The sequence below is a fragment of the Seriola aureovittata genome, chromosome 4 (assembly GCF_021018895.1).
Source record: "Seriola aureovittata isolate HTS-2021-v1 ecotype China chromosome 4, ASM2101889v1, whole genome shotgun sequence".
NCBI lineage: Eukaryota > Metazoa > Chordata > Actinopteri > Carangiformes > Carangidae > Seriola > Seriola aureovittata.
This window is the reverse complement of record NC_079367.1, coordinates 30,308,879-30,333,264: the sequence shown is the minus strand read 5'-3', so window position 1 is coordinate 30,333,264 and position 24,386 is coordinate 30,308,879. Positions and strand designations below refer to the sequence as shown.

The window sequence follows — 24,386 nt, the reverse complement described above, 5'->3', positions numbered from 1 at the left end:
ACTTTTGGACGTTGCTATAACGGAACTTACCGGGAAGTATCATCGTTTCTTCTGATATCATATTAAGAACTTAATTCATGGTTCGGACGATGTTGCTTATGATTAACAACTCCGCCTCTTTCACAGGAACACGCTCGTAACCGGACAGGTAAACCCAGGGTTAACTGAGCCAGTTGATAACCAGCTTCGTAGTACAGGTTGTCCAGGAGGGACAATGTTAGGTTCAGTCAAGCTGGATAACTAAAAGTTATCCTGGGTATGTTGAACTTGCTTCGTAGTACAGGCCTAAGGTCAACATTTTAATGTTTTTTGACCAAATACCATCTCCTAGCAACCACACATATACTGATGGAACCAGCAGGACTCTGTCCAGTGATCCTGGTCTCATTGAAACAGGGTCTGTGTAAGAGAAGGGTGAAGGATGAAACCTGATCCAGGACAAGGTCTTCAAGTCTGAAGACAAATCCTGCACAGAGGTTTGTGTGAGTCAGAGACTAACACTAATGATTTATCAGCAGGTAAACTGTAGATTTACTTGTTCACATTACACACTCATCTGCCTCAGACGCATTTGATTTGGGGGGGGGGGGGGGGGGGGGGGGGTTGGCCCTGCAGCAACACATTGGTCCCATTCAAATGGATATGGGGTCAACAAGGATGAATGTTCACCTACTCCCATGGAAACTACAACAATACTTTCATAACAATCATGTTTAGATGTTTTCCTGAGTGTCACCACTAATCCAGTGACTGTTGTCTGTTTCCACGGTTACATGGAAAAAAGCTGCTAGTGGCTAATGCGGCGTGACTTAGCGTGGTTCAGATCTGCCAAACTTGAAACAATAAAGTTTAAACTCAGGGAGGTGAAGAGCTTCATCCTCAGAGACCCTCCAGCTGACGCCAGTTGTTTCTTCTTCTCTTTAAACAACGCTCTGAACTTTCAAAACTTCACACAACTTGACTAAATGAAAAATGAGAACCCAAAAAAACTTTTCAGATTTTTGTCAGTAATATAAAATTATCTTCATCCTCCCACTGTGTCCTCACCCTTCACTTGTAATTCACTGATGAATGAACTGTTTCCTGTGAGGTAATGTGGTTCTGCTGTGCCACACTGACCCAGCTGATCAGGATTTACTGACGCTGCACAGCGTCCCACCTCGTCCCTCAGTGTTCGCTGTTAAAGAGCAGTGAGGGCTGAGGTGGTAAATGTTGAGCATCTGCTGCAGCTCGATGTGAGATGACGATGTTTGTCTGCACGCGCTCACTGATGCAGCGAGCACAGACTGACCCGTGACGACTGTCTCTTCATTTCATCTCTTATTGTTAATCTGACCTTTTCTTGTCTTTTTCACTGATTTCACTTCCTATTTACTTAAAGGTTCCCTGTGGAGTTTTTTATGAGTGGGTCTCTGTTTGTTTATCTCATGCAGCTGCAGTCAGAGGTTTCACACTGTTCCACTGTTCTACAGGTGGCTGTAACACAACAAGATGTGCAGTAATGTGCCAACAAAGGCAGTGAAGAAGAAGAAGACTGTTAGCTCAGAAACAATGTTGGATTGAATCTTTTTGGGGAAAGGACACACACAGTGAGTTTAGATGAAAAACACTGAAAGTAAACACAAACCTTTGTTTGCAAGAAAACCTTTAATATGACACATTTTTTATCCTGGTTTTCAGACGTTCATGGAGAATTTTCTGGGTGCTGAAATACTTTTTCCCAGATATTTCCTTACACTTGTTCAGGTGCCTTTATGTTTTTTTGTGTTTACATTCAATATATTCATATAGTGTTTGTTTACCTCTGCTGCTGTATGCTGTATAAATAGAAATCTGTCTGTCTTTTGATGAGCTAGGCTAACAGTTTCCCCCCGCTTCCAGTCTTTGCGCTAAGATAGGCTAAGGATACCTAGCTTAGCAGATCTGATCTTGTCCTGTTGTTCTGGAGGAACAGATGATTGACTGAGTGTTTCCTCAGCAGTGTTTGTGTCTGAGGTCAGTGTTTAGAGTACGGAGGCTGTGAGGGGACAAAAGAGCATATTTCACAGCCAGTACAGAGAGACAGACAGACAGACAGACAGACAGACAGATGTTATATAAGCTGCAGTGAACTCCATTAGAGCTGAATGGAGATGATTCACACACATTATCTAATTACACACACACACACACACACATATAAACATACGCAGTGACATCAGCCTCTACAGAGAGATATAACACACACTCCCATCTCCTAGCAACCCCGCTTGCCCACTCCTCCCTCTCTCCCCCTCTGTGTGCGTCATCAATTAAAGAGAACAGAGCTGGGCGAGAGACACATACAAAGACAGGGGGAGAGAGAGAGGCAGACAGACAGGTTTCAGTGAGGGTGTTAAGGAAGGAAACAGTTGGAAACCTTTAGTTTCCTGCAGGACATCAGGCAGCAGCAGAAGGACACTGAGACTCTGCAGAGACTCAGAGCACAGACAGGAAGACGAGTCCACCCTCCTGACCAGGACTGACACTGAGACAGATCTGCTGCTACTGCTGTGTCAGACCAGGACCTGGTTTTCAAAGAGCTTCCTGAGGCTCAAATGATGGTAGAAACCATCTTAATGAGCTTCTTAAACTGAAAAGGTGTTTCTGAAAAGCGTAGTAACAGAAACTATGGTAGATTTATTACCAGGTCCAACCAACAGTGTTCACAACCAAAACCTGCACATTTCAATCTTAAACTCGTCATGTGTTCTGACTCTGACTCGTCTTTTGTTATGAATCTGACTCGTGTGTGTTTTGTTTCTGACTTGTCGTGTGTTTTGATTCTGAATAGTCTGTGTATTGTCTCAGACTCGTGTGTTTTGACCCTGACACGTGTGTGTTTTCACATAGACTTATCCCCGGCTCGCGGGTATTTTGACTAATTTGTGGGTGTTTTAAGTCGTCTGTGACTCATGGTGTTTTGACTTGGACTTTTCTCAGTCTTGTGTAGGTTTTGCCTCAATCTACTGCTCAGTCTAGTGAGTGTTTTGGACACATCTGAGACTTTATTTAAGTGATCGTAAGTACAGTAAAACAGGAAGGGTTAGGGTTAGGGGTTCCCAGTATGCCACCGCTGTGGCATACTGGGAAATGCATACTGGAGCAGGAAGATTTCCCTTTATCAGAACTGAGAGAGAAAACATTATTTTTATTTTAACAACATGATAAAAACATCTGTTAGGACTTGAAGGGGCTGTGTAAGAGAACTAGTACCAGACCAAAAGTACAGTGTAGTATGTAGAAAGGGGTTTACATATAGTTTTGGGCCATATAGTGTAGATTGTTGGAAGCAGATGAAAGGTCAAGAGGTCACCAGAGTCATTAGGATGAATCTTTATTGTGGAGACCAGCCTCCCTTTAGTAGAGCTGCAATGCTCCCATGCTAACAGCTGCAGCAGCATTACTGGCTGCACTGCTCTGCACAGCAGTGGTTCCCATGGTAACCAAATACAGTGCATGTGGTATTAATGGTGGTGAAATGATGTGAGGGGTTTAAGTTTGTAAAACTTGTACTGTTTGTGAGACTGATCCAGGATCAGCATGTGTTTCTCTCTGCACATACAATGACTGAGTGGTGGAGAGACACAGAGACTGAAGTACAGAGAGAGAGGAGCTGAGTGTAAACAGAGGAAGTGGAGATTTATTTGATTACAGTTAAATATCTCCTCATGCTGAGCTGTGCTCTGCTCTCTTCACGTTACAGTCCTGCTCTGATCCACCTAAAACTACAGCCTGTTAGTCTGTTGTTTCTGTCATGAAAAAACATGTGATCACTCTGATTATTGTCATTGTACACCTAGTATCTGTACAATATGCAGGCATAGACATATGAAGATAAATTCATGTACAGTGGTGTAATGATACAGTAGATCCATCCCACATGATGCTTATATTTTCCAAGCATGAAAAATATAAAAAGCATCTTCTTCCTTTTTTTTTGTTCTTTATTAGTGATGTTGCAGAACAAAAACAAATGTGACACCACAGGTAAATGCCAACAAAACAATAAACCTTCATAGAGATGTACAAATGAAAAGAATATGATGTGTATGTTATGTGAGGGTGTAAAGGGAAGTGCAGTGGACATTAATGATGTAATATCAATATAACCGTAGGGAGAGTGTCATAAAAATGAATGTTATGAATGTTATGAATGTTATGAATGTTAAATGTTATGACAAAATTTGCTAATATGATATTATAAAATGTAATATAAAATAGTGTATAATATTATGATGGTGTTATGACAGAATAGTATGTTTTATTAATATAATTATTCTTAACATGTTACATTATAATAATATAATATTCATTATTATATTACGTAACAATTCTGATTAAACAACATGAAGTTAAGTAGCGGTCTTGAGGTCAGGTTGTTCCACCGTGGAGATGAGCATCTTTTGATGAAACACATATAAAAGTGAAAAATACAACATTATATTGAAAAGAAATGCTTCATCCACAGTTTATCCTGATGAAAGGAAACAAAACATTTCCGTCACTGAACAAATCTGCTTTTATTTTTTCAGTCTCACATTAAACCACCACATCAGAGTACATGTTTGCTACTCAAATAAATGATATACAACATGCCCCAGTTTAAAGTTCATCGTCTTAAATGTACATACATATGTTTTGAGATACAAAGTTATCTTATTTTGTCCACAGTGGCATCACAGTTTCCTGTTGTAATCTAAGCACTCGCTGCCCAGAAGAAGAGTTGATTTCTTTCGCAATGTGTTTGTTTGTAGTGAGAGCTGATATCAGACATCTGCAGCAGAGGAAAGCTGTAATATCCCAGGGGACCACTCTGGCTTACAGGCAGCAGTCAATGCATAATCAATACACAAAACTACAACAATCAATAGACACAACAGTGAATTAAGTGCACAGCTTCACACATCATCTTTACATCTCATCCAAACCGTCCAGAGAGAGCAACAGCTGCAGGAGGACAGACACCTGGACACAGACAAATCATACATCCAACTCAAAGTCAAGCATGTCTGTATGGATCAGATTGGTTATTAATTAACTTTGACCTTTCTCCTGTAGTGACTAATGTGCCGATAGTTCAGTCTGCATCGCTAAAGTGAATCTGCTGGTGGCGCCAGAAGACTGGGGGACCATGAGTGTGCTCCTCATTACAGCGACCAACAGACACACCATCACTGTTACCCACAGAGCCACTGAGCCTGCATAATATTACATTATAATATACAAGAAGAGAAAGTTAAGACTATGAAGAGTTTGACTTTTTTGTACATTCATGTATAGATTCTTATGATGATGATGATGATGATATAAATTCAATCTGCTTGTTCTTCATGACTCCTGAGTGGATTTAAAGAGAGTCAGTCAGTCAGACAAGGAGTTCCATCAGTTCTGGATCGTGTCACAAATATAAAAAAGCTGCTGTGTTGTTTCTACATGTGTGTAGGTCTGTCGTGGTGAAACTACGATGGTGCATCACTTTAAATGCTGCTGCAGCAAGGAATTATGGGAAGGCATTCTTCCTTTCCTTTGGTAAAGGAAGGTCCAGTGTTTCCTCTGCTAAAGGAGATAAGATAGGAAGCATTGAAGCTCCTTTCCTCAGCTCTTATCATGGCTGCTGCTCAGATTCGTCAGCTCACTTCACTCAGTTTGAACCTTCATGAGAAAAAAGAGTTTTTGACCACAGACGTGAACCAGCAGTCACACTGACTCCTGATGAAAAGCTCTGTTTTCTGTTTTCAACCCAGATTGGATTTATCCACAGTTTTCTGTGTTAGTGTGGACATTACTGAACGCCTGTTTATCTGTCTGTCTGCCTGTCTCTCTGTCTGCAGATGTCCAGCTATAAGCGAGCTACATTGGAGGAGGAGGAGGTGTCTGATGCTCCAGCTGAGTCGGCCTCGTCTCCTGACAGAGTGGAGGTCAGTGAACACAACACACACACACACACACACACACACACACACACACGCACTGCATCAACACAACAGTGTTGTAGAGAAGAGACAGTGTGTCTGACTCAGCTGAGTTGAACATGAGGTTCGCTCTTAGAACCGGAGTGGTGTCCTCAGGAAGTCTGCTCCGTCTCCCGTGGCTAACTGGTCCCAGGTGAAGTCCTGAATTCAGACTGATCTAAATCCCAGCTCAGAGTCACAGGGCTTGAGACAGACCTGGGGGGGCTTGGACTGAAAACACAACATCATGGGGCCACCTCCATGTGGGTCCACCACCCACAGAGAGAGGAGCAGGGGGGGGGGGCTCTGTGGAGGAGGAGGAGGAGCTTCAGGTAGACACACACAGATTTAAGAGTTCTGGATCTCTAATAAGCCTCTTCATACAGAACCACCTCTGGAACCAGGATCCTGGATGCAGACTGGACTCTGTTTTTGTCCAGACTTAGGTGTCATGCAGGTTCACACCCAGAGACCAGGTTCACATCATAGACCAGAATACACTGTTCAGATTATATATCCCATCAGGTCTTAGTTAAGAGGGACAGTTCTTGTCCAGTTGTTTGTATTCAGACTCTCTGTGGGTCCCTGTGGGTCCCTGTGGGTCCCTGTGGGTCTCTGAGTCTCTGTGGGTCCCTGTGGGTCTCTGTGAGTCGCTGTGAGTCTCTGTGAGTCTCTGTGGGTCCCTGTGGGTCCCTGTGGGTCCCTGTGGGTCTCTGTGAGTCGCTGTGAGTCTCTGTGGGTCTCTGTGAGTCTCTGTGGGTCTCTATGAGTCTCTGTGAGTCTCTGTGGGTCTCTGTGAGTCACTGTGAGTCTCTGTGGGTCTCTGTGAGTCGCTGTGAGTCTCTGTGGGTCCCTGTGGGTCCCTGTGGGTCTCTGTGGGTCTCTGTGGGTCCCTGTGGGTCTCTGTGAGTCGCTGTGAGTCTCTGTGGGTCTCTGTCTCAGGTGGGCTTCAGGAAGGGAGGAGTGGACATCCTGGGCCGGAGGACTCAGCTGGAGGTTCTGCTCTCCGTCCTGCTCCTGGCTGCCCTGCTGGCCCTGCTGGCCTGTCTGCTGGTCCTTGGACTGCGGCTCAGTTCAGGTGCATACATCACACATACACCTGCCTCCTCCTCTCCTTCTCTACTTCCTTCTTTCCTGTTTCCTTTCCCTTTCTTTCCTACCCTCGTCTCTCCTTTTCTACCTCCTCCTCCTCTTAACCCTGTGTACCCTTCACTACCTCCTCCTTTCCTTCCCTCCCATCCCTTTCCTCTCAATTTCCCCCTTTCCTACCCACACCTCTCCTTTTTTACCTCCTCCTTTCCTTCCCTACATCCTTATTTCCATCTCCTCTTCCTCGACTCCTCTTACATTTCTTGTCTTCCTTTCCTTCCCCTGTTTAGCCCTCTCCACCTTTCCCCTTCCTTATCTGTGTCCTCCTTTCCTCCTCCCCTACTTCCCTATCTCCTGCATTTTTGTTTCCTTCCCTTTCCTTTCATTTCCATCCCTCGTTTTCTACCCCCACTTTACCATTTCCACCTCCACCTTTATACATCTCAGTCTCCCATTTCCTTCTTTTTCATTCTCTTTATTTAATATCTTTCCTTTTCTACATTTCCTTCTAAGCCTCCCCTCTCCCTTCCTTTCCTACCCTTGCATGTCCTTCATTACTTTCATCATTATTTCTTCTCTGCCTCCCTTTCGTTTCCTTTCCTTCCCCTACCTACTCTTCTCTGCCTCCTCCTTTCCTTCTCAGCCCATCCCTTCCTTCCCTTCCTCCCCTTCCTCCCCATTCCTTTTATTATCTTTCCCTTCCTTTCCTACCCCCACCCATCCGTATCTAACTTCCCTACCTCCTTCAGTCCTTTACCTCCACCTCTCTTTTCCTGCCTCCTCTTTCCTTTCCTTTCTTATCCTTTCACCCTCGCTTGCCTCCTGCAGCTTCAGATTTCTGTCCTCTCTGGTTCACCCTCAGTTATTTATTCTTCTATTTTTTTTCCCATGATGCTCTGCAGACAGTGGGCATGGCCTGTGCCTGTCAGAGGCTTGCGTCACAGTGGCCAGTCAGATGGTGGAGGCGATGGACCGCAGCGTTGACCCCTGCCATGACTTCTACCAGTTTGCCTGCGGAGGCTGGATGAGGAAGAATCCGCTGCCTGATGGGCGCTCGCGTTGGTCCACCTTCAACAGCATCTGGGAGCAGAACCAGGCACTGCTCAAACACCTGCTGGGTAAGACAGCTGGGTGGAAAGGTGGAGAGAGACTGGCCAACACTAACATCATCACTTTAAGCTGGTTTTACTCAGTTAAATGAGCAGAAGTGGTTTCTTAATGGAGTTTTGCTGCCCTGGGTTTTGCCTCTCAGGCTTCATACAGTCATGGTCCATATACTAAAACCTGCTTCAAAGTAAGAGTCCTTCATAGAAATGTAGTGGAAATGTAGTCTTTTAAGTGTAGAGAAGTAAAAGTCAGAAGTTTACAAAAAAGAAAATACTCAAAGTACAGATACTGAAAAATATACTCAAGTACATTAAACAAGTAAATGTACTTTGTTACTGTCCACCCCTGGTTAGTGTTAGGGTTAGGTGTTGGGATACCTTCACACACTGTTTGGTTTTGTTTGACCCAGACTGGGATGCCACATGCCCAGGATCAGCTGAATGTAATGTTTCCTCCTGCCCCACAGCTGGAAGTGTTAAGTTCAGTGTTAAGATATGGTAAAGGTTATTTTAGAATCAGAGCAGTTGAATCTTTTCTTATAATTCTGTCGGACAAAAGTTGACACAAGGGATCAATGATAAGGTAGAAAGAGAGGAGGTTTACAGCTCAGTTTGAAGTTAGTATCTTTTGTGGTTTTCTGTTTCGGGTCATTGAAAGTCCCCAGGTCTTCCAGGACAGGTGTCCCTGACTGTGTGTTGTATTACTCTTTAGAGAACGGGACCTTTAATGGCAGCAGCGAGGCGGAGAGGAAGACCCAGTCCTACTACCTGTCCTGTCTCAACACACAGAGGATTGAAGAGCTGGGAGCTCAGCCTCTCATAGACCTCATCGCCAAGGTAACCAGCTGTACACATTGTCGCCACTGCATCACTCCGGTGCACATGGTTCAAGGCCATGGTTTTTAAAAACTTACATGATCAGGACGATTGAGTTTTTTTTACAGTAAGACACGAAGCTTCTGATCCGCAAGATTTCCTGATGTACGGAGCTACTGAGATGAATCTATCTCTCTGTCTGGGTCTTCTCATTTAATATGAGCTCTCATTATTGTAATTGAAAGTGTGATGTAGGAGATTAAGAGTGTCAATATTAGTAAACAAATCACTGTGAAAAAGAGGCTGTCATCAGCAAACAAGTAGAGTTTTATGAGTCCTTGTCTTTAAAGATGTAAATGTGTTTAACAGAAGATGGTCTCAGCTGCTCGTTGGTAGTCTCAGGTGCCGGTCTCATGGATCAGACTCTCTCTGATATCTCTCTTTAGATCGGCGGCTGGAACATGACGGGTCCCTGGGAGAAGGAGAACTTCATGGAGGTTCTGAAGGTGGTTTCTGGTCCGTACAGAGCTAATCCTTTCTTCAGTGTGGGAGTCAGTGCTGATCCCAAAAACTCCAACAGCAACGTCATCGAAGTAAGCCAGGCCTAGAACCAGATCACAGAGGGTTAACAAAGTACGAAGGTGACAGACAGATGTTGACTTTTACTCAACCAACCAAACCTTTATGACTAAATATCGAACTAGCTTGAGAAGTTCATCACAGTTTATCTGTAACCAACCTCACTGAGAGAAGACGGTGAAAAAAAACCAGCAACCATCAGCAAACAGAAGAGTCTCTGTCAAACATGGACAACAAGGTCAAAGGTCAAGGTTGCTGTGACCTCACAAAACATGTTTTTGTCCATAAATTGAAATCGCAAGTTTTAGATCACAAGTTTCAGTTAATACAATAATTATGACACAATTAAACACAAATGTCTAAAAGGATTAAATGTTGAAGTGATGACGTTTTATGTCCAAAAGGTCAAAGGTCAACTTTACTGTGACATCATATCGTTCTGATCATTATTCAAAGCTGAAACTCAGGAAGGAGAGATTGGCTGGTTGGGTTTTACAACAGTAATCAGTTGAATCCTGAATCTTGAAATTGATTATGAACGTAATCATTACCTAACATAATGCAAACTGTTGTGTTGAGGTACAACTCAGCTGACATGTTGGAGGTGTGGCTGTCAGTGTCCATGTGCCCCAAGCTGATTGGTCCAAAGGTTCCAGGTGTTTTTGAGGCTGATGCAGCTGTAGCATCTGTGTGTGATCATCACCTCAGGCTGCAGTTAGCTATATGATGATCTGAGGTGATGTTTCATTCACCTGGTGACCTCCTCTGTAGGTGGACCAATCAGGACTCTTCCTGCCATCCAGGGACTATTACCTCAACAAGACAGCCAATGAGAAGGTGAGAATTCTTCCAGTCGCGGTTTATTAAGGTTATTACAGAGATGATATCAGAAGGCAGCTACCAGTACAAATGTGTGAAACTGGTTTTACTTGTGTGTCCCCACTCCTGCCCGGCTGGTCCCAGGTTCTGGCGGCGTACCTGGACTACATGGTGGAGCTGGGGATGCTGCTCGGTGGGGAGAGGAGCTCCACTCAGCTACAGATGCAGCAGATCCTGGAGTTTGAGACAGCGCTTGCCAACATCACCGTCCCACAGGACCAGCGCCGTGATGAGGAGAAGATCTATCACAAGGTCACCATCGCTGAACTACAGGTGAGGGCAACAACACCTGGGAGGGTCTGCTAACAGTCTGGGTGGGTACAAGGAGTGTGTGTTTATGTGGGTTAAAAAGTACTTGCCTGGATTTGACCCTGTACTTTGTGTGAGGGGTCACAGTCAGGTCTGAACGTGATCAAGACTATGGAGGTTTTTTCATATCTTTATTCAAGAGCGTGGTTTATCAATTTGAGGACATGATTTATTGATTTCACATTCAGATTTTGTAATACTGTCTCTCAAAACCATGCCCTCGCACTCAAGTAGCCTCTGCTCCTGCTTAAATTTGCTCTGTTCCTGCTCAAACTGTGTGCTTGCACTCAGATATATAGTCGCTTGCACGGATTTCCTATGCTCAAGCTTCAGGTGTTCTTCTTGTGCTCAGGTTGCTTCTTTGCGCTCCCAAAACTTCTGCTCTCGGATTTCATCTCTGCTCTTGGATTTTCTGTGCAATAACCCTGCCAAAATCTCCCAACCAACAGAAGGCTGGGTATAGTGTTGATCAATCAGATTATCCCCGCCTCCTTGCGGGTGCGTTCGCTGTACTTCTAATAGCGTCGCGTACGGGCAGGTACTCTTTAACCTTGTTCATCCACTCCCACCCCCCAGGGCTTTATTAAATGTGCTTCCCTTGATTTCTTTATGACTTTTGGATTAAAATAACAGTAAATTAATACACAAGCACCTACTCTTCATTACAATAGCTGTATAATAATAGCCGCATGGCACAGCATTTCCCATCAGTGTGCTGGAGGAGAAAGCACCAGTTTGTACTGTTTGTACCACTGTTTGAACTAATGAACTGTGAGTGTGTGCAGCAGATTGTGTATGATTGACTGTCTAATGTGTGTGCAGTGTTACAGCTGACAGATCCAGTATTAAACATTGTGGATGATAAACGGCTGTTAAAATGATGAGAGGAGCTGTGAGACAGGAGCAGTGCTCTGACGCTGTGTTCTACTGTAGCTGTCTCTCTATGTTGCAGCTCTCTGTCCTTCAGGGCTGCAGATGCTTCTGGGGTCACCATGGTGACTGTTGCCATGAGCTGTTGCTATGTGCCTGCATCTCTGAGAGAGAGAGAGAGAGAGAGAGAGAGAGAGAGAGAGAGAGAGAGGTTAAATAACAGTTATTATATAAACGTGGCTAAGCATGAAGGAGACTTCAGATACAGAACCTCTCAGTGCAGGTGAATCGTGACCTTCTTATATCAAACACATGGAGTCCAGTAAAGCGACAGTAGAGTGACAGTAGAGACATCAGTCAGCTGACTGTGGAGCAGCTTCTCTACTTTCATGACTGCTTCATGTGTGAAGTAATTTGTCCAGTCACTATGACTGAAGGTTCATGGAGCTGAAGACACAGGTTAAACTGTTCTCAGTAACCTTTACACAGCTCTCTGTGCAGCATGAAGCTTTTATTCATGATTGGCTAAATCCATGATTGGGTAAAGACGAACGTAGCCTATGTGACGTCACCCACAGGTTTCTGAAGAGCAGTTTTCATGCTCAGAGTGAGCTGCTCTACTGTCGCCATCTTGGCAGTGTCTGACTCCACCCCCAACTCCCAGCTCATCCAAAAATGGTCAAAGAGGAGGGGCGTGTGGAGATAAGACTTTGGTGCATGATGCCGGTTTAATGACTGTGGCAGGCATACGCTCCCATTAGCATCATTAGCACAGCTGGGTGGCAATGGCTAATTTATTTGCAGGCTAACAAGTCAGGTATGATGAGCGCAGACACTGATACCTGCTAATTAGTGCTAACACATACAAACAGGCTATAAATAACAAACAGCAGTGCAGACCTCCTCATGTTCTGTTGGTCATTTGGGAAGCAAGTCAAATTATCTGTCTCATATTTACATTAAAAGTCCTCCAAAAGGCTCCAACACAACAAAGAGGATATGTTCAGTGACTGAGTGAGCTGAGGTGAGACAGAGCAGACAGTTAGTGGTTAGTGACGGCACCCACCTGTCACTCAAAGAGGACACAATTCTCCATAACTTTAAGCCTTAATAAAATATAAACAGGTGAGTTACATAAACAGTCGTCATGAAGGAGGAAATTAGCTCTAGAGACCAAAACTGTTTTTGTACCAGGCTGTAAACATGTTTATTTCTGCTGTAAAGTTGGACATTTTAACATGGGAGTCTATGGGGACTGACTCACTGTTGGAGCCAGACTCTAGTGGCCATTAGAGGAACTGCAGCTTTTTGTTCTTCAGTGTTGGCTTCATTTTCCAGCCTCAAAAGTTGATGCTTGATATTTACTTATGCTTAGAATGTACGTATAACCAGATATGGCTAACCAAATACAGTATATACATACACATAGAAAGAAAGAAAGAAAGAAAGAAAGAAAGAAAGAAAGAAAGAAAGAGAAAATATTCAGATTTGTATCATAAACAACACTACAAAAACCAGCATTTCAGAAGATGCTGATTAATTTAAGGCTTTAAAATATGATGTAAAAACAACAGGTAATATATTTAAAAATTAGTCAAACCAAAGATAAAAAATAAGCTCAAATAGAACCAGACAGATTCAACAGTAGAATACAGATTACTGGAGCAGATCTGTTTTATCCGAGGTACTTCTTCTACTGCACTACATTGATCTAACAGCTGCAGCTATTCTGCAGATTCACGTTACTGAGACTGATACAAACTATAGTCAACAAATAAATGATGATGTTTTACTACAGGACCATATTGATCCCTGTAGGGAAACTCTCAATCTGCCCTGCTGCAATATAAAGTAAGTGTTAAATAAGTGATGAATGCATTAATGCATCAATCATTACAATCCAGTAATATAATACCATGTATTCTGAAACAGGCCATTCTTCATGATGAGTGCTTTTACTTTTGATACTTTAAGAACATTTTGATGCCAACACTTCTGTACTACTGTGGTATAAGTACTGTTTCACCCCCTGATGTCTGTCACACCTCAGACACTATCGTCACAAAACAACACAGATGTGTCCTTCAGTTACAGCCTGACACACTCAGATCTTCACTAAAACCAATGACGTACTCCACATATAGCACCCTCTGCAGGACAAACACAGCATCTATTAAAACACAGAGTTCACCCTCTGTGTTTTAATAGAGAGGCCTACTGATGCAAAATAGCTCCATAACTGTATCTGATGTATATGTCTGCAACTGTGTGAATAATGAATAAACCTAAAGAATAAAGGGAATGAATTGAAAACCGGACATTCAGTCGTAGTTTGGACTTAGTCAGTCAGGTTCATGTTTGGAACCGTTTTGTTGGGATTAAACCGTGAACACAAGAAACATGCAGAGAGTCAAAGTTCACTCTTGATCTTAACATTTATTAGCCGTGTATGAACAGTTTCAAATGCTTGATAGCTCCTGAACAGTACTAAAGAGACCCTGTGGTGAAGCTGCCCACATGTGGATGTTGGAGTGTTTTGTCTCTGCAGCATCTTAGTTTTTAGTTTTTGACCGTATGAAGCTGTAGCAGATGGCAGGGATTAGTTTTTCATCTCAGCATCTCCCCCGCAGGTGATACAGTCTATTCCCACACCGAGGATTACTGCTGAGAGACAGACAGAGGGACAGACTGAGGGACGAATGGATTAAGGGACAGACTGGTTCATGTGGTCCATAGTGAGACACCTATGTAATTACTGGTGGTACTGACTGTTTAACTCTCTTATTGAATCATGAGAGCAAAAGATCAACAACTGTCTTAATATCAAAGCCTGTTCGCATAAAGAGAGAAGTCAACTACAACTCCCAAGGTGCATTTCTCAAACAAACATCAAATCACAAAGCTTCAAATTCTCTCATTTCTACAAAGTGTAATCTTCTGCCCCAGTTTGCCAATATTGCATTTTAATAAAATGCTTGGATCATTCACTTTCTGATTGTGATCCTTTTGGGATCAGTTCAGTAACCATTGCGACGAGTTCTGAATATCACCCAAACCACTGCACAGTTGGGTTTTCCTGCAGGTCTCACATCAGATTTGATCTTAAATTTCATATAAACCCTTCAAGGTCAGTTGGGTCAAGTTCTGGTCTCGGTTTTTGGCTGCTGCAGAACTGGCTGTCTTTTTTCTCAATGGCAACAGCAGCTGAGGTTTATGGTTATTGTAGTATTTAGAGCCATCCTTATATTCTTTGACCCTTTGTGAACCCTGCAGTCTGTGGTCTCCCTGGTAGCTGGTCTCCAGTCTTGTTTCTATGTATTTAATATGTGTTGTTGTTTGCTGTTTCAGCTCTTGGCGCCGGCCGTGGACTGGTTGGACTACCTGTCATCCTCTCTGGCTCCTCTCGAGCTGAACGACACTGAGCCTGTCGTCCTGTGCGCCCGAGAGTACCTGCAGCAGGTGTCCGACCTCATCAACAAGACCGACCGCAGGTCAGACACAAACACTTGTTTGCCCAGACGGTATGCTGTACAGAGTCTCAGTAGACTTGATATAAGCCTGCATCAGAACCAGGTCCCACCCAGCTCAGAGAAGGACTGTCCTGTCATTAGAAGTGTTGTTATTATGTTGTTTTATAGACTAAGTGATAAATAGATAATGAGAATGTCATCAGCTGTTTATCCGCATCAGAACCACATCCCAACCAGCGTGAGGTGTCAGAGATGAGGAGGAAGGATTTTAGACTGTCTGCTCGGGCAGTTTTCAGCCTCAGTAGCAGCATGGCCCTGTGGACAGTAGAGTCTGTCCTCCACTTTGGTCCAGAGTGAAATATCTCATGAACTATAGTAGTAACTTTGTTTTGTGGCTAAATACTTGCAGAACAAATCATCTAATTAATTAATTAATCTAATTAATCATTAATCATCTTACAACTAATTGACTTGTGGTTACTGCTAATTAGCAAATGTTAGCATGCTAACAGGCTAAGCAAAGATGGTGAACATTATCTGTCTCTCTGTTAAGTCTGTTGAATAACTACATGATGTGGACATTGGTCCAGAAGAGTGTGGCCAGTCTGGATCAACGCTTTGAGAATGCTCAGGACAAACTGCTGGAGAGTCTCTACGGAACCAAGAAGGTACAGATACTACTGCTAATGCTGCCACTGCTGTTGTTACTACTACTGGTACTACTGTTAATGCAAATACTGTTACTGTCGTTACTACTACTCATACAGTTATTTCTCTTACTACAGCAGGTACAAATACTACAAATACTAATGGTACAGTTACAACGGTTGGTAATCCTCCTCCCTGACAGGTTCTCAGAGTCCTGGTCCTGTTGTCGGAACTGTGAACTGGTGCAGCTTTAACTGGTTGTAACTCATTCTAATTGGCTTTAATATGTCTTCAACTTCCTGGCTTTGATTGGTATTAACTGGAGGTAACTGGTTCTTTTGTGCTCAGGTGGTTCAAACTAGCTCTTACTAGTTTTCGACTCCAGGAAGGTACTTACGGGGGATACTGGTTCTAGCTACCTTCAACTAAATCTACCTGGCTTGTTTCACTTAGCTATATCCAGCTCTAACTGGTGATAATGGGAAGTATCAGGTTTTAACTGGAGAGAACTTGGTGGTTTCAAATACCTGTAACTGGTTCTTAATGTGTTCAAGCTGGTTGTTACTGGTTTTGGACTCCTGGACGCTACCAACTCTGCTGCCAGCTCCTAACTGGTATTGGACTAAACCTGCTGTAGCTGCCTCTAACTGGTTTTGACTTCAGAAATGTCGTGCTGGTGCTGAAGGGAAATTGGTTTTCGATTCCAGCGGTCTCTAAGGAGTTGTAACTGGTTCTAACTGGTCTACTCTTATGGACCTCAGGAAGCTACCACCTGTACAGGTGTTAATGGGGAGCTCTCTGTAAATGGCTTGCAACTACCTGTAACTGGCAGTAACTCTTTATTATTGGTTTTAATTGTATGTAACAGCAGCTTGTTCTAATTAGGTGAAACTGGTTCTAGTTGATCATAACTGGACATGGACCACAGGAAGATGTGTCTGTGCTGGTGCAAATGGGGAACTGGTCTGTCTGACATTGGTTTGTCATTGGTGACCGAATACATCCATTCTCCTTTAACTGTTGCAACCTCTTTCTAACTGGTTGTAACTAGTTCAGGCTAGTTCTTCCATGTTCTAACTGCTTATGTTTGTTGTAGTCTTGCACCCCACGCTGGCAGACCTGCATCGGGAACACAGATGACACTCTGGGATTCGCTCTGGGAGCGCTCTTTGTCAAGGCAACATTTGACAAACATAGCAAAGAGATTGTGAGTCACTGCATGGTTAACACCCGCAGAAATAACGATCTCGTTTCTACAGCATGTGGGCACAAGTGCTCCTGAATCTGATCGGTCTGCTATGCGTTCTCTCGCTCTCTCTTAGGCTGAGGAGATGATCAACGAGATCCGCTCAGCATTTAAAGAAGCTTTGGACAGACTCAACTGGATGGACCATGACACCAGACAGGCTGCAAAAGACAAGGTACACACAGGTGAACAGGAAGACAGGTAGAGCTAAAGGTAGTGATTGGACTAACTGTTTCTGTCTGTCCCTCGTTAGGCAGATGCGATCTACGATATGATCGGATTCCCAGAATTCATCCTGGACTCCAAAGAGCTGGATGATGTTTATGATGGGGTGAGTGACAGCTTTCAATATTCACACATTCACCTGCAGACAGGTAGGGCAGGGAGACAGGCCAATGAGGAGAGAGTATTTTTATGTAAAGGAAGTTAATGTTTATGTTTGGGTTGAGTTCAGCAGGTGGTGCTCTGCTGCCCCCTGCTGTTAAACACCATCAGAAACGTTTCATAACAGCTCTGTTGTGTTTCAGTATGAAGTGTCAGACGACAGCTTCTTCCAGAACATGTTGAACTTCTACAACTTCTCAGCCCGGGTGATGGCTGACCAGCTGAGGAAGACTCCCAACAAAGACCAGTAATTCTGACACAGACCAGTAACACCAGTAACATGTACCAACACCACAAAGACCAGTAATAGTCACAGAAAATTACACACATCTAATCAGGGGTCGTATTCACGATACATCTTGAGGCTAAAAGTTGCTCCCAATGTTTTCAGTGTTGAACTACCTCTTCAGTCTGAGATAGGTTTCTGGTCCAGAGGACTCCTGAGTCACGGTTTGCACACAAATGTGCTTCAAACTCTAGTTTGATTCATTATCATGGAAGAAGTCTGAAACCACCAGGGATCCTCTAGACCTGGACATTCTTTCAAACTCAGTCACAGAGAGACTGAGAACAATGACCAGATATCATAATGATAAATAATGTCAGAGCTTGAGAGACTTCATTTTTTGAAATCTGATACATTTGTAAATCTAAACAAATCTTATAAGTTGGACTTCTCTCAGCACCTCTGTGTAAAGGTGAGAAGAGGAAACTAATTTAGACGGACTGGAGGATCCTTTGTGAACACAACCCCTGGGCTGTTTTCAGATGGACTGCTAGGACCACAAATTAACTCCTCCTCTCCTTGTTTACTCCCCCTCTCCTCCTCTCCTTGTTTTCTCCCCTCTCCTCCTATCCTTGTTCCCTCTCCTCCTCTAGGTGGAGTATGACTCCTCCTGCAGTTAATGCATACTACATGCCCAGTAAGAACGGCATCGTCTTCCCTGCTGGAATCCTACAAGCTCCTTTCTACGCCCACGACCACCCCAAGTCTGTTTACCTGTAGATCTACCTGTCTGTGTGTGCACCTGTCTGTCTGTCTGTGATTTATGATTTATTGCACAATTAAATTAGTCAAGTGATTGTATATGATGTCCTGATATTATATCATTGATAGGGTGAACTTGACTCCATTATTATTATACAAACACACTCATAAACAACAGAATAGATGGTGATGAAAGTACCTGATCTCCTTCTTGCTCTCCACATGATGAACCTTTTGGATTTTAATGACTGCAGCCTCTAGGGGACACTGGCAGGACTTTAGACCTTTAGTATCTGGACCTTTCTGGACCTTCCAGGTGTTTGGAGAAACTCCTTTAACTCATGTACTTTAATGTATGTTTGTTTTCAGGGCATTGAACTTTGGTGGGATCGGAGTAGTGATGGGTCATGAGCTCACTCACGCCTTCGATGATCAGGGTGAGTCTGGATTATGATGTGTTCACTGCACTCTCACTGTGGATGTTAATGTGGGGCCTTGATCCCACTCTGTCTTCACTGGCTAAAACAAACTCTGCTTTGGGATTTTCTTTCTAACCTCAACTGCACCAAGGCTCTTTGTTGGGATGTATTTTAATCATAAAAAGGTTATATTCAGAATAATATATCGTTTGCTTGCTAATTAAGCAACAGTCACAGTTTCTGCTGTCTTTCTAGGTGGTGGTACATGTTTATAAGTTTTTATGTGGTTTTTTGAATGTTCAAAGTGATTACTAAGGTGATTTTCTCCCAGTGGACAAACTTTATTTAAACTTTTTATCCCATGCATCTGAATGCATTCAAACATATATGAGAGAAAGTTATGGTGACAACAACTTTACTTTAGAGAAGAGTAAGTTCATTTAGTTCAGAGGTAATGTACATACAGAAAACTGCTAGGTTGAATAATTATCCCTCCCTCTGTCCATCAGGTCGTGAGTACGATAAAGAAGGTAACTTGAGGCCATGGTGGCAGAACTCATCTGTGGAGGCGTTTCGTCAAAGAACAGAATGTATGGTGGATCAATACAGTCGCTACACTGTCAACGGAGAACACATCAATGGAAAACAGACACTCGGAGAAAACATCGCTGACAATGGAGGACTGAAGGCTGCATACCATGTTAGTACCAACCTGTCACATGAAGATGAACTGAACTGTTCTGAACTGTGTCAGTCTGAGGTAACAGAACATCACATCATGTTTTATATCAGCACACATGATAATGATGTTTGTCTTCTTCAGGCCTATCGATCGTGGGTCAAGAGAAATGGAGAGGAAAAGAGACTTCCTGCTGTCAACCTGACTAATGACCAGCTCTTCTTTGTGGGATTTGCCCAGGTAAACATAGCAGTTACCTTCTCAATAAAATTTGGCATCCCCCAAGGATCTGTACTGGGACCACTTCTGTTTCCATTAGTGACCCTTGTTCTATATGTTCTGATGTAGTGTAGGGATTTATGTGTCTGTTGTGTAAACAGACTCAGAGTCAGAAAAAATTTTGCAAATAACTTAATCAGTTATTATTATTATTAACTTTATCAGTCTCTGCTTCATTTTAAAGATGTATATAGCACATACCTTTTAGTTAATACATGTAAAATGAAGATTGATGAAGTTTTAAAAAATAAAGCCATGAATAGTTTTTATTTCTCATTGAACTTCATCCAAAGTTCAGTAAAGAGAAAAAAGCTAGATCCAGTATTTGCTGTGAACCCCATTTGCCTTTAAACCAGCTCCCGTTCTCCTTTACACAGTAGTCTCCCCATGTGCTCCAGACTGACTCTATGATGCTGAGATCAGGACTCTGTGGGGACCAGACCATCTGTTGAAGGACTCCTGGTTCCCCTAGTCTCTGAAGATAGTTCTTAGTTAGTTGTAAGTCAGTGTTTGAAGCTCGAAGCACTGCATTCTTCAAATATTGTTACACACAGTAGATGAAATACTTTAGATCACTCAGTGCTCTGTGAAATGAAATCAGTACCACATCACAAGCTCTTTTTATTTTCTTCTTTTATCATCAGGGGAAAGTGTTTGATTGTTTTATCTTACGCTTCTCTTTTTATTGCTCAATGAAGCCACAGTATATCTAGACAGTCACTGGACTACAGTATTTTTTTTTGTTTTTGATCTTTCGATCATCCTGTGGTTTTCATGTGTTTGTTGGACCTATCTTTTGTTCTTTGTGACATTTCTTGTCTTTATTTGAATGCTGAGAGATAGATGAAATGAGGGAAGGAGCTCCCTAGAACACGAGGACACCCTCTCTTTAGCTCTCTGTAACGAATGTCATGTAATTTGAATTTATGCCTTTTACCATCTGGGCAAGGACACATCAGTCACTAAACAACATCTGACTGCGTCTGTCCTCTTTTGGGTATTTTTCAGGTGTGGTGCTCAGTTCGAACACCAGAGAGTGCTCATGAGGGCCTGGTGACTGATCCCCATAGCCCCCCTAGATACAGGGTGATCGGCACGCTTGCCAACTCTCCGGACTTCAGCCGCCACTTCAACTGTCCTGCAGGGACACCCATGAACACTGGGAGGCGCTGTGAGGTCTGGTAGACAGACTGAAGAGGACTACATCTGGGGGAAGGAGGAGGAGGGTGCTAATTAGCCTGAAAATTAACAGGTCTGTTCATGAGGAAACTTGTCTGTATTTAGTTGATTAACAGGTGAGTTTCTTCATCGACAGACTCATTAGTGTCTTAATTAGAAGAGTTGAGACTGTTAATTATGAGTAGGTGTTGGTTGTGGGCGGTTCAGGTGTGATCTTCAGTTTCATATAGTTCATATAAATCTGTTCATGGAGACGTCAGACTGACTTCCTGTCTGGATACTGCAAGGACTCAGTGGACTTCACAGACACATGAAGGACTGACGATGATGATGATGATGATGATGATGATGATGATGAAGCCATGTGGGACGATGTTGCTGATTTCTGCTTTATCACTGTTATTGATTATTATTATAAATGGGCTTTGGTTCGTGTGTGTGTGTGTGTGTATATGTATGTGTGTTTGTGTGTGTGTGTGCGTGTGTGTGTGTGTGTGTGCACATGCATGTGTGTGTGTGTGCGTGCATGTGTGTGTTGTCTGTCGTATGGAAGACCACTGTAAAACCGTCTCTCTCTCTCCGATAACATCACTGTGATGACCTCATACAAATTGGAACTGTTACATCATTATTCATGGCCGTGTGTATTATCCGATCATCAGAGGAAGCTGTCGTCTGATTGGCTGACAGGCTTTTCTGACAAAATTTACATTATTCTGCATTTTTCACACAAAAGTTGATCCAGGACTGAGTAGACCTGCTCCAGGGCAGAGTTAAACCCAGTCCTGGTCCAGGACTCTCTGACCACATGTCACAGTCCTGACATTTATTCTGTGTAAGAGAAATCTGTTTAAAGACTTTAAAGATGAAAAGGTGAGTTCAAAGTAACAAAATTTATGATTTAGACTGAGACAGGTCTGTTTCAGTAAAATCCACAGAGCCAAAGTGAAACCTGAACCAGGTTCTGATCCACAAAATATAATTCAAAATCCTATTGACATTTGAACATTGCTAAAATAGATAATCCAGCCTTTCTCCACAGTAGACCATGTGCCTTGATTCATGTGTTTAGATAGTGGCAGTAGTTTATCATATTATTGTTTATTCAGTGTTTTTTTACATGCCTTTAACAAACACCATTTCCCACAAACCCTAGACACATGGCAACTCCAGGGCAGACACACGGAGGGGGTTTCACACATCTCAGATCACAAGTACAAAAACTGATTTTAGAAGAGAGCTGTAGGGTTGTGATGGGATCTGCAGTTTTCAGTGTTTGACTTAAAATCACAGGGGTTTTATTCTGCTGTGGTGGAGCTGATTGGTCTTATGGAAAATCACTGTCAGGAACATGCTTAATGTCTTCATAAATGACAGATTGTATTCATGTTCCCAAATCCAGATGTGATGTCAGGACTTTGGCTCTCTACGGACACTCGGCCTTTCTTAGTCTGTGTGTTGACTTCAGTGAAGACACCTGTCTCAGTCTGAATACATCATTTTTCTACTGACAGATGCTATTGGAGAACTAATCCTTCTCCGATGACATAACCACCATTTCAACACCATGAAAAACAATCCATTGAAATTCCCTTAATCAGTCCTTAATTTACTAAACCTCTTAAAAACAACATTAGGTTTGGTTGGTTTATATTTGGGTTCTTAAATATTTTCAGCTGCAAATAATTTTTTTAGGATTCAGGTTTTAAATACATAAACCCCAAATTTGAGGTTTATGTATTTGTATTAAGAAAATTTTATGGGTTTTCTTTATGGATTAAAGGGTTTTAAAGAGCTGAAAGTCCCTTAAAATGTACAAAACTATAGTACAGGTACTGTACTGTTTACATTGATGTGCAGTTTTGCTGTTGATTTATGGCCAAATTAATGGCATGTGATTACTGAGGGGGTGTTAATGGATGACTACAGTTTAACAGGTTTACCTTAATTAAAAATTTTGCCTTTTCACTTTCAATCAACTTTAATGTGAACAGTCAAACAATCAAAATACCTTAATGTCACAATCTATTATTTGTTCCCATAAATACCCATCAACCTGAGCTCTGTGTTGACAGCTCACAGATTTAGTTTCTCAGTGTAAGTGATGTACGAATGAACCATGCTGTTGTTTAGTCAGTCGTCTTATATACTTCAAACCACTCTACATGTTAATTCACTGTAACCACTAACCACCATGCCAGTGTTGTCATGGTAACCAACTGTTACTGTCACTGACATTAGTGGTTGCAACAATGAGGAGCAGGAAAAGGCCTTAAAGGTTAGATATTATTATAAAAATGAATTTGGAAAGTTGCCTTAAAAATTTAAGATTACAGCCTTAAAAAAAAGTCATCAGCTACTTTGAGGTCTGAGGCCTGAGGTGACCTGAGGTGACCTGATGTGACTTGAGGTTACCTGAGGTGACCTGATGACAAAGCCCCATGAAACATCCTGGTTAAAGTCAAATCAAATCTGTCTTATTTTTACAGTGTGACCTCAGATTAGTCTCAGAGGTGAACAACTCCATCTGTCATTAGACTGAGATCTGACCCCACAATATGAGGCTAATAATGACCTGGCAGTTGTGGTGCGTTCAGGGACACAAATGATAAGCATTAAAATTGTCATGGGGCGTTCACGAACTAAAACAAGCGTGGGACCTTTAGTCTACTAAAACTCACGGGGGGCTTTCAGGAAGTACAACTAGTGTGGGGCTTTCAGGGACTAAAATGATGGTTGGGTGTTTGGGATCTATAATGAATGAGGGGCAGTCAAGATTTTAAGCAGTGTGGGGTATTTGGGAATTAAAATGAGGATGGGGCATTCAGGAACTAAGACAAGAGAGGTGCATGCGAGTACTAAAACAAGAATGGGGTGTTCAGGGATGTTTCTGGTTTTATCCTGTATTGTGTTTCATAGTGAGTAAAAATTATAATTTTATTCATAGGTTTGTGACTAAAAGTGAAACGTTTTTTTGTTTTATCTTTCACCAAAGTACAAAATATGTCTGTGACCATATGACTCCCTCTGTCATCAGAGCCTCGACAGTAAACTGCTGGACTATTAATACAGATATTATATGGAAAAACAGATAATTATATTAAAGAAATAAAGTATCTAACAATTAATACTGAGTAAATATGAAGTGTGAGAAGTTACAGAGTGTTTCAGTAGTACAGTGTACAAATGTAACATTAGTTTAAAGACTTGTTACCTCAGCTTTCATTACCCACAATCCTTTAGTGTTACTGTTCAGCCCGGGTACGTGACTCAGACAGAAGGTGGAGCTCTCAGCCTGTTCCCACTGAAACACAAACTGAATATTCAGATATTAAAGTCGGTATTGTGACAACACTGCACACTGTATACTGTCAATCTGTGTGTGTGTGTGTGTGTGTGTGTGTGTGTGTGTGTGTGTGTGTGTGTGCGCGCGCGCGCGCGTGCACTTTTTGACTGCTGATGACATCACTGTCC

The 24,386-nt window shown here is 42.5% G+C and overlaps 1 protein-coding gene across 1 annotated transcript in view; it reads left to right on the top strand.

Annotated features, from left to right (window-relative positions):
- The window catches only part of ece2b (endothelin converting enzyme 2b), a 30,303-nt gene extending 6,032 nt beyond the window's left edge, over positions 1–24,271 (top strand). The window contains exons 2-19 of the mRNA XM_056373529.1: positions 5,853–5,939; positions 6,915–7,050; positions 7,964–8,179; positions 8,880–9,004; positions 9,430–9,576; positions 10,334–10,399; positions 10,526–10,714; positions 14,969–15,111; positions 15,644–15,758; positions 16,835–16,945; positions 17,061–17,159; positions 17,238–17,315; positions 17,512–17,615; positions 18,248–18,358; positions 18,726–18,793; positions 19,285–19,475; positions 19,599–19,694; positions 20,742–24,271. Coding sequence (XP_056229504.1) covers positions 5,853–5,939; positions 6,915–7,050; positions 7,964–8,179; positions 8,880–9,004; positions 9,430–9,576; positions 10,334–10,399; positions 10,526–10,714; positions 14,969–15,111; positions 15,644–15,758; positions 16,835–16,945; positions 17,061–17,159; positions 17,238–17,315; positions 17,512–17,615; positions 18,248–18,358; positions 18,726–18,793; positions 19,285–19,475; positions 19,599–19,694; positions 20,742–20,918 — 2,259 coding nt within the window. The 3' untranslated portion in view covers positions 20,919–24,271. The remainder of the gene's footprint in view (positions 1–5,852; positions 5,940–6,914; positions 7,051–7,963; positions 8,180–8,879; positions 9,005–9,429; positions 9,577–10,333; positions 10,400–10,525; positions 10,715–14,968; positions 15,112–15,643; positions 15,759–16,834; positions 16,946–17,060; positions 17,160–17,237; positions 17,316–17,511; positions 17,616–18,247; positions 18,359–18,725; positions 18,794–19,284; positions 19,476–19,598; positions 19,695–20,741) is intronic.
- Positions 24,272–24,386: the final 115 nt, after the last annotated feature.